The sequence below is a fragment of the Lolium rigidum genome, chromosome 7 (assembly GCF_022539505.1).
Source record: "Lolium rigidum isolate FL_2022 chromosome 7, APGP_CSIRO_Lrig_0.1, whole genome shotgun sequence".
Classification (NCBI taxonomy): Eukaryota; Viridiplantae; Streptophyta; class Magnoliopsida; order Poales; family Poaceae; genus Lolium; species Lolium rigidum.
The window spans coordinates 62,147,138-62,156,646 of NC_061514.1; the positions used below are offsets into that span (position 1 = coordinate 62,147,138).

Below are 9,509 nucleotides of genomic sequence, written 5' to 3' on the forward strand. Positions count from 1 at the left end.
AAAAATTATAATATCTTTTCCCTAAAGTCCGAACACAGGATATGCAAGCTTCCTACCATGCCTCAATAGACGCGCGCCGCAAAGGCCGAGGCGGGGCGGTCAAATTAAACCAAAGACGAACTTACACTTGTGGATCTAACACGGCCGAAGAATGACAAAAATCCCTTGGCATTGTGTTCAGAACGAAAGCCACATGTGTGAGGCTGTGAGCCACCTGGTTTTTTTTTGCGATGAAGATTCGGATCAGAATTTCACAAGAAGTACAAATCACTTCGAACATTATAAAAGTTACATCTAGGTTGTTTGACCACAAAACGACCACTACACCCGTCAGAGCGAGCCGCTGATGCGCCGCTATCGCCGCTCCCCTACCGAGTCAGCCTAACGTTGTTGATGACAGTCGAAAAGTCTTTGTGTACGTGCCCCTAAGGACCATCGCCCGTAGGCCGTAGCCGAAGTCATCACCATTGAACCCTTCAATTGATCTGAATCTTCTAACAACCAAACCTGTAACACACATAGGCTGAACGAGATCCACCACTCTATGGGAGCAGCGAATATACGATTTCCCACCCTCCTCAACGTCAACGGCGAGATCAGAACCGACGTGGTGGACCGTGAACGAGGAGGCGGGTATACCTTATTCTTATCCCGCACGGCCCGCTATATCCACCATAACGTTATTGCCGGTTGACCAAACTCTAACTTTAGGGAACTTACTACAACGTCGAGCTCAGGTCAAGACTCCCCACCTTCACGCCGCCGCTGAAACGACAAGCAGCGGAGACGGCGGCCCGTTGATTCCTAGCTGAAGACGGGCAGATGGCGGATTGCCACCATTTACGCAGCAAATATTCTCCTCCTCTTTTGTTTGAAGCAGAAAATATTCTCGAACGCAAAGGAACAGCTATACATGTCACCTGCTCGATGGATTGGCAATAATTCGCATGGCGCCATGTATACCTGCAAAGTGGGTACACTGCATTACAGTCCACACATCCGAGATCTGGTTGTTGTTGCCTGTGCGTACGTGCGTTTTGTCGTGGGCGATATTGTGACGTTGGGAGCTGCATTATTATACCATCATCACGTCGCCGCGAATCCCAACCTCCACGTTAGGGCAGGAGAAACGAAGGTCCATGTTAGGGCAGGAGGAAGGAGTAGTAGTATCTCATCCTTACGTTTGGTCTCCCCATTGTTGATCTTTCCTCGGTAGCTTTAGGTGAAAAGGTCACGGGCTTACTGTAGTCTAATCCTTGGATTATGTGGTAGTCTAATGATTCTAATCTACTACTCCGTAGTATAGTCTAATGCAGATTCGAAGGGCAGATCAGTGTCCCCTTGACTAGAGAGCAAGAGAACAATCTGTGCGATCAGCATCGTGACTGCCATTATTTGGGCATTAGGGAGAAAACAAGATTTGCGATCAGCATTACGCTTGGGCCGCATTGGTCTAGAGCTAGCTTAATAAAACTGTCTCACAACTGGCCTGGCAAGTGAAGCGCGAAGTGTCAGCAGTAGGCATTACGTACTGAATTAGTAGTAACCGTGACTTCGTGAGGAGCTTAAGATGCAACAGATTCCCAGGACAGATCAGTGCCCCCGTGAGGCCGTGACTATAGAGCAAGAGAACAAGATTTGCGATCAGCAAGATGACTGACAGTTGCATCAGGAAAAAAGGAGGATATGCACGTTTTGGATTGGATCCACGATATGTCTAGGACTAGCTTAAGATCAGTGCCAAGAATAGACATTACCTACCGAGTCAGTAGCAGCTGTGAAGAACTTACGCAGAGATTTTATCTATGTGCGTGCCTTTTCAGGATTTTATAAAAAAACTTACAAATATGCTTGTTGCCAAGATCTACAAAGTATGTGTGTGTGTGTGTGTGTGTGGACTAAATCCTAACCTTATTATCTATTTTCAGGCACAAATAAATGAACAGAATTGGGCTGGTGATTAAGATTAGCAGTTTCCCATTTGACATCTACACTACATCGTTGTAAATCCCTTTATGATGGAATAATGTGTTGCGACTGAAAATTCTTGCAACAAGGATAACATGGATCTCATCTATGCGACCAAAGTCACTAACAAAGATGGGAAGAATTAGTTTTGGAGATAGATTATGAAACCCTAGCCGCCTCCAGCTCCAGGTCGCAACTAGGCAACCCTGGGGCGCCTGCACGGCCACACCCAAAAACCTCGATCATCACTATACCGTCGAAGGAAGCCGCCCCCTCCCCCAAAAAAGTCCAACTCCCGACCCTGAAAATCCACTCCCAAATCGACCAGCTACGACACACTGCTCCAAAACCAACTTTATCCATCTTCCCGGTCTACTGTAAAATCTCAAGTGGCGCTGCTGACCTTTGCTATCTGCCATGCAGCTTCAGCGACTTCCGACTACGATGGTCGCTGCCACGGTGTCGAATTTGTGTTCCTACTGCGGTCTCAATTGATCGGTCCCCTTCAATGGTGGAAGTGCCCATCCTTTCCCCCAAGTGTTCTCTGTTGTCCCTTTGAAAGAGCTGCTGGTCAAGGTTCGTGAAGTCTGGTGGAGTCTCAGTCTTGTAATGTCCTTCGAAGGCATTGAAAACTTCTCATCTACAATGCCGTCTCGGCGGAGCAAGCCCCTTCGACAAAGCCGTCAAACACTCGTTGACCCAAGTTGCTCCGTTCCGCTAGCTTCTTGATGACTGCTTGTGTGCAGGTGGAGTGTCATTTACAAGATCTCGGTGTTACGATAACCTTCAATCGCGTGTAGTAGCACTTCTCAATCATGTGTGTCTCTTGTCCACTCCCACTCTCGAAGAAGGAAGGCCATGGCTTCACTCATCATGTTAGTCTCGTGTCAGATCTGGAACGAGCGGAACACGAGGGTCTTTAGCACGAGTACTATGCCACCTATCATCTTCACTCGAATCAAAATGGATGGGATTCTTTGAGTGGTCGCGGGGTAAAAAAAAAAAGGTGGGCCATCTACTTTCATGAGATTAGGGTTTGTGTTGGTGGGCTATAACCCCGTGACTATATCCTTTTTCTTAGAAAAAAACTACTGTCTTAACCTTTCTAGATACGGATATATCTCCGCATCTAGATAAAACTAGGACATTTATTTTAGCTGGATGTACTTAAATCCCTTTGGGAATCTACAAGATGTACTTGTATTGATCTGAGTTGAATAAAGTCCTAAATTTTTAAGAAAAGAAATGGAATGAAAAAGGATTTCCACTCCGGTCCACACAGTCCACGCGAGCAGAGCCGAGCAGAGGACGCACCGGGAGGGGAGAATCCGATGAGAGAGTAGACCGCCCTCCTCCAGTAAAAAACCCCACCACAACCGTCGCCACTTCACCACCAGTCCACCACCACCGCCACCGCCACCGCGCCCACCTCTCTTCCTCTCGCCCCCCGGCGCAGGCTCACAAGCGCTCGGAGCCGTACCGTACGGGCTAGGGTTTCTTCCCAATCCAGGTGGCCCGGGATCTCGCGCCCCCCCTCAATGCAGCCGCCGCCTCCGCCTACGCCGCGGCGCTGATCCCGCCTCCGCCTCCGCCATGGCGCGGCGTCACGGGTGGCAGCTCCCCGCCCACACCCTGCAGGTCCCTTCGCCTTCGCCCCTTCCTTCCCTTCACCCCCTGTGTCTGCCTGTGCTTGGATAGACGCGCAATGTGGGTGCCTTCGGCTTCGGATCTCTCCGCCGGTGTCGCCGCGGGACCGGATTTTTTTTTTTTTTTTTGCCTCGGCGCTTCCATGAACACGGCGTTGGGCTGTTGTGCCGTTCTGCTGTGGCATCCGTAAATCTCCTGGTGCTATACTGCTACGCCGGTGCGGATGCCCCAGTAGTACATTTAGGTTATCATCATGAGCGATAAACAAATTCCTGATGCGCGTTGCTGGGGCTTGATCTGATGTGTTCCCTATCTTTTCCGCTCCATCCTTATATATCTCGTAACCATATGTGATATGTCTGTCTGATGTGATGGGGCTGCTTTTACCTGCATCGTTTGGGTCCTTCCGCGGGACTCCACTCTGCACTGCGTGTAGATGGCGACCTGTGTGCCAGCCGTTTCTGCTGCCCCGACCACCAAGCAGTACATGGATTTGGTTTTCTTAGGTTTCTCTCGAGGCCACGTTGCCGGAACTCCATGCAGTTTATGTTACTGCTCTCATTTGGCATTTCTCTTCGGAAAATTTAACTGTTGCTACTTTTTGTTGCTTTCCTGTTGGGTTCTTCTGTTCTCTCGTCTTTTGATGTGATGGGGGATTCTCGCCTTGGAGTTGGACTTCAGTGTCGCGGCTTTGGCTGCCGCCGACAAAAACTCTGTTTTTTTTATCCTTTACTACTAACTCGCTTTAATTAGTTTAACCTGAATTAATTACACGCTAACTACGAACTGTGAGATTCCCCTGCTACTAACTCGAGTGCAGAATTTTAGTTTGGTTAGTGTGTTGTGTATCATGGCCTCATGGGTAAGCACATCAGATTGAAGAGTACTGGTCTATCATTAAAAAGAAGGGTGTCTGTAATAAGAGCTTGGTCTGTTGAATTAGCAAGTATTTTGTAACCAATGATGTGGATATTTCTGAGCCGAGTTTCGGCTTGTGACCCGAGCTCTGGGAGGAAGGAGGTGACGTGTTACACACATTTGGTCTATACAGCTGGTCATGTGCAGCATATTCTATTCTATCTTCACTTAAAATCCAGTTAGTAATAGCTCTGATCCATGTACTGATGCACAGAAATTCATCCTGCTCATCTTCATCTTATTCAAGACGCTAGTTCATAAGATCAATCAAATAGGCAAACGTTATATTCTCTGATCTTGTCCTTTATCCAAAGACCTGCAAAATGTCAACTGTGGTTATCTTCTGTGAAAAATTAAGTATTACTCTTGCGAATGTGACAGCTTAAAGCACTTCCGATGCTCATTATGCATGAAAATCCTCTAGGGTTAGAGTCCTTAGATCGCTTTCAGCTTTGCATGGAGGTTTTGGCTTTGTTTTTATGCTCAATTTGGGGCCTCTTGGTTGGATTTACACTTCCTTCTATGATGCTGACACTGAAAGCTATTTGATCTTATCTCTTGTGGAAGGATGAGTTCGAAACTTTGAATGGTGATTTTTTTTTTTTGCAGGTGGTTGCTATAACAGTGTTCTTCTTGCTGTGTATAGCATTCTATGCTTTCTTGTCTCCATTTCTCGGGAAGGACTTGTATCAGTATATCGCAGTCGGTGTTTATAGTTTTCTGGTAAGGTTCCACTCCCTCTCTTCTCATGCATGGACTGAATCGTGGAGTATATTTCATTTGATATACCTTTGGTATTGTTTTCTGTTTATCAGGCCTTATCTGTACTGATTCTGTACGCTCGATGTACTGCTATTGATCCTGCTGACCCAGGCATCCTGATTACCGTCAATGGTGCGCTAATCTATAAGTCAGAAGGTATGTCCTGATACCTGGTAAATTTGCTATCGATGTTTGAATACTAATACAGCATGTCCTTTTGGTTAAAAGCAATTATAGACACTCAAGAAGAAGCTAGCAAACCAGGATTGAGAACCAGCGAGGAAACCCAGAAGCATAAATCGTGTTTAGGAGCTGGTTGTTTCTGCTGTGCTATTTTTATAAAAGAGGATTGTCGCAAAGAAGATGAAGCTTACCAGCAAGAAGATTATGGCGAGGAGGCACTCTTTTGCACCCTTTGCAACACAGAGGTACTTACTTCAGTTCCATCCCTAGTCAGCTAGCAGAATATATCAGAGTCCAGACACATTTTCTCCTTTTGTAGTTCTGAAAAATGGCTGCACTGCAAATGCTTGCATCCATTAATTCTAGTCTACCTGTTTCTTGGATCCATGTCTATTTTCTATGAACTAAGCGGTATAACTGATGGTTATATTACAACAGATGTTAAAGAGGTTTGGCATTAAACAGATTATTGTTTATCTCTGTATTCACTTGAAATATTGGTTCCACATGCAGCATAATATCTACGGAGTAGTGTTTAGACAGTTCTAAGACTTTCGGTAGCATGCAATATAAGCTTCCTGTATCAAGTTAGTTTCATCTGCCTTTGACGCATAGGCAGGCGCAGTTCATATGATGACATAGAGATAAAAATGTCCAACAACAAATCTACCTGGTTAACATCGATGCAGTAGTTGTTAAAAAAATCTTGCATTAACGATTATTAAGGACAGATGCATTCTCAAGATAATTGCTCAAATCCTGTTTCTATAAAAAAAACGGTTGGTCAGAAAGAAGGAAAACACGAGTAGATAAAACTGCAATGTCTTGGAGATTATATCTCCTAAAGTTAGTGTCCTCTACATTTTATGCTGCCTTGCTGTTTATCTGTTTTGGCGCTTCTGCAACATTAATAGATTATGAGTACATCATTTAATGTTTGCTTGCTTCTATTTCCTATTGTGTATAGATATCCAGTGTCCTTTCTGTTTATGTAAGTTCATGCTGTTAATCTAAAAATTGATTTGTATTGGATCTTTCTGTATTGATACAGGTGCGCAAAAATAGTAAACATTGTCGAAGCTGTGACAAATGTGTTGATGGTTTTGATCATCATTGCCGGGTAGGTGTCCTGTTGAAGCTTGTATAGTTCATTTTGTCCTTTTACTCTAACTTGGTTGATGGTGTGGCTTTTCTGTTGTCTTATTTGATACTTTTGATGCAGTGGCTGAACAACTGTGTTGGAAGGAAAAACTATGCGACATTTTTGTGCCTTATGGCTGTGAGTCTTGCTTGGGTATGTTGTTATATCTACCTGTCAACATTGATATTTGTCTAAATGATGATAACCATACGTTGACTGAATTTGATGTGCCGAAAGCATTTTTCATGTTACTAATTGTAATTTTTCATTATGTATAAAGCTTGCAGTTGAGTGTGGGGTTGGCATAGCTGTGTTTGTCCGTTGCTTTACTGATAAAACAGCCATTGAAGATGAGATAGGGGAAAAGCTTGGTTATGGTCTTTCACGAGCACCCTTTGCAGTCATTGTGGTATGTGTTAACCCTCTTATTGATCTAGTTTTGAGGCAAATAGCTTCAGTACTTCGTGTGCATTTGGATTTCATCATGGCTATCTTTTCAATTCCCATCCTTATGCTGTTAAGGTGCACAATCAAATCAGTAGTATATGGTGTAATATTGCTGTCGACCTGTATTGAACTATATGGTTATATTATAACATCATACTTGGGCTAGTCATCCCTTAACCAGCAACTATCATAAATAGTCGAGCACTGTATTAGAGTATATAACATAGCTAGCACAATCTTAACTCGATACATCCTTGACTTCAGGCCCTGGGTACAGCTCTTTCTGTGCTAGCTTCATTTCCCTTGGGAGAGCTGTTCTTCTTTCATATCTTATTAATCAGGAAGGTTGGTCACTTTGTTAGCCTTTGTCAAAATTGTATTCTCATGTTTACAAGGAACCGATTATGATATTGCATCGTTACACCATTTTCAGGGCATCACAACTTATGAGTATGTCGTGGCAATGAGGGCTCAGAGTGAACCTCCTGGTCTCTCTGTCAATGATGAGCAGCAAAGCTTGCCGTCTTCTCCGATGAGTTCTGCACCAACTGCTTTCAGCGGGAGCTCATTCGCGCGGCACTACAAAGGAGCATGGTGCACTCCACCACGCATCTTCGTTGACCAGGTGTGTTTTGTATGATTGTATCCAGTAAAACTTTGAGTTATAACAAATTTCCGTAGTTTGCTAAAACAATCAATTTTTGTTGTCAATTGTTTGGTGTTTCATGTTTCTATCATTGGAAGCACATTAAGTTGCTGCACGGTTTTCTTTTTCAAGGAAGGGGTTATGTTTTCCACTTCAGTAAAACTTTTATTAGAAACCTGAAGTGTTATTTAGATAATCTATGAGAACTATTTGTGCAAGATGTGTTTTGCCCATTATAGTTATTTTCATTTTCATTTTGAATTTAAAGCACATTAAGTTGCTGCGCAGTTCAATGAAGGGTTTATGTTTTCCACTTAAGTGTTATTTAGATAATCTATCAGAACTATTTGTGCCAGACATGTTTTGCCCACCATAATTATTTTCATTTTGAATTTGAAAATCATCTGCCTATATTTGATCTTGTCTGCATCACATCACAGGACGAAATCATTCCGCACCTGGGACCTGGGCGATTACCTTCAACTGTTGATCCTGATAGCATGGACCCTGTCGAAAGAGCCAAACAGCATGCTAAGCGCCAAGTTCGCATTAGCCCATGGAAGCTCGCAAAATTGGATTCAAACGAGGCCATGAAAGCAGCAGCAAAAGCCAGAGCTTCTTCATCCGTACTGAAACCGATCAATAGCCGTTCTCAATATGAGGCTGACCGGTGCTCCAGTGACAACCTCAGCTGCAGAAGCAGCGTCATGAGTGCTGATACTGGACACCACATCGACACTCGGTCTGGCAGGAATGCTCAGCACAACAAGTCCTCTTATGCACCCAGCGTAGCAAGTGCAGATGACATCGAGCTCTATCCCCAGACACCCAGCAGCTTCCAGAGCAACTCACGGGCTCCAACACCTATTGCAGAGCACCATCCAGCGAAGCATTTCAACCCAATCTATCAGACATCAGTAAACAGGTCTCCATTCTCAGCCAGAGCAAGCGGTGTGAATGAAGCGGCCATCTCAGAAGCCAACAACGGAAGGAGGTTTGGTCTGCCAAACACAGATAGATCTCCTCGGTCATCTGTTTACTGGGATCAGGAAGCTGGCCGGTTCATGTCCGCGCAGGCAAACCAAAACCATGGACCGAGCTCTCGCGTGGGCCGTCCTGACCTTCTGTACACTGGACCGTCTATATTCTTTGGTGGACCTCTGATGGGAGATTCTGCAACGAGAAGCTTCAGAGATCCTGGCGGCTCCTCGAGCCAACGCTCTTCTGGCGTGTCTCGGCCTCAACAGCTCCCTGTCTTCGTCCCCACTGATCCCCAGAAAGATCACGTCTCCAGGTTACCGTGAAATTAGCTGTTTTCCGGATTAGTCTTCTGAAGCACTTGGTTCCTCTCCCTTGTGGTTCAGTGTACAGTTCTTGTTTCTTACAACATCAGACATTGTACGCTGTGTTCTTATGTCAGCTAGGTGGAACCTGAGATTAATTTAGTTACGATTTGAATACAGAAATCATTAAGCCTTATTGTTTATGAAGGAAAAATAATGTCCTGAAGAATTGATCCAATTTGAGCACGTACTTGTGTTCATCTTGTTTTTTTGTCTTCAGATTAGATCTTCTTTTTTGAGCAGAAGTCTTTAGATTAGATGGAACAGACTTGTGTTCATCTTGAGTTGCTGGATAATGAGGGATAACGGATAAGGCTGAATGGATAATTATGTTATGCGTGTTAGATACACCTGGTCGGCTGGCTGCCCAGCAACAAATATCAGGCACCAACCAAAAATGTCAGAGTATGAACAAGCTTTTCCTTTCTGTTATCTTGGATTGATTATCAGATAA

At 44.5% G+C, this 9,509-nt stretch overlaps 1 protein-coding gene across 1 annotated transcript; it reads left to right on the forward strand.

The window, feature by feature from the left end:
- The first annotated feature begins 3,561 nt into the window (after positions 1–3,561).
- On the forward strand, positions 3,562–9,260 carry LOC124675274 (protein S-acyltransferase 21-like). The gene is made up of 10 exons (XM_047211340.1): positions 3,562–3,606; positions 5,143–5,256; positions 5,349–5,451; positions 5,524–5,723; positions 6,530–6,598; positions 6,701–6,772; positions 6,900–7,028; positions 7,331–7,411; positions 7,500–7,691; positions 8,153–9,260. The coding sequence occupies exons 1-10, from the start codon at positions 3,562–3,564 to the stop codon at positions 9,014–9,016; spliced, it is 1,869 nt and encodes a 622-aa protein (XP_047067296.1). The 3' UTR covers positions 9,017–9,260.
- Positions 9,261–9,509: the final 249 nt, after the last annotated feature.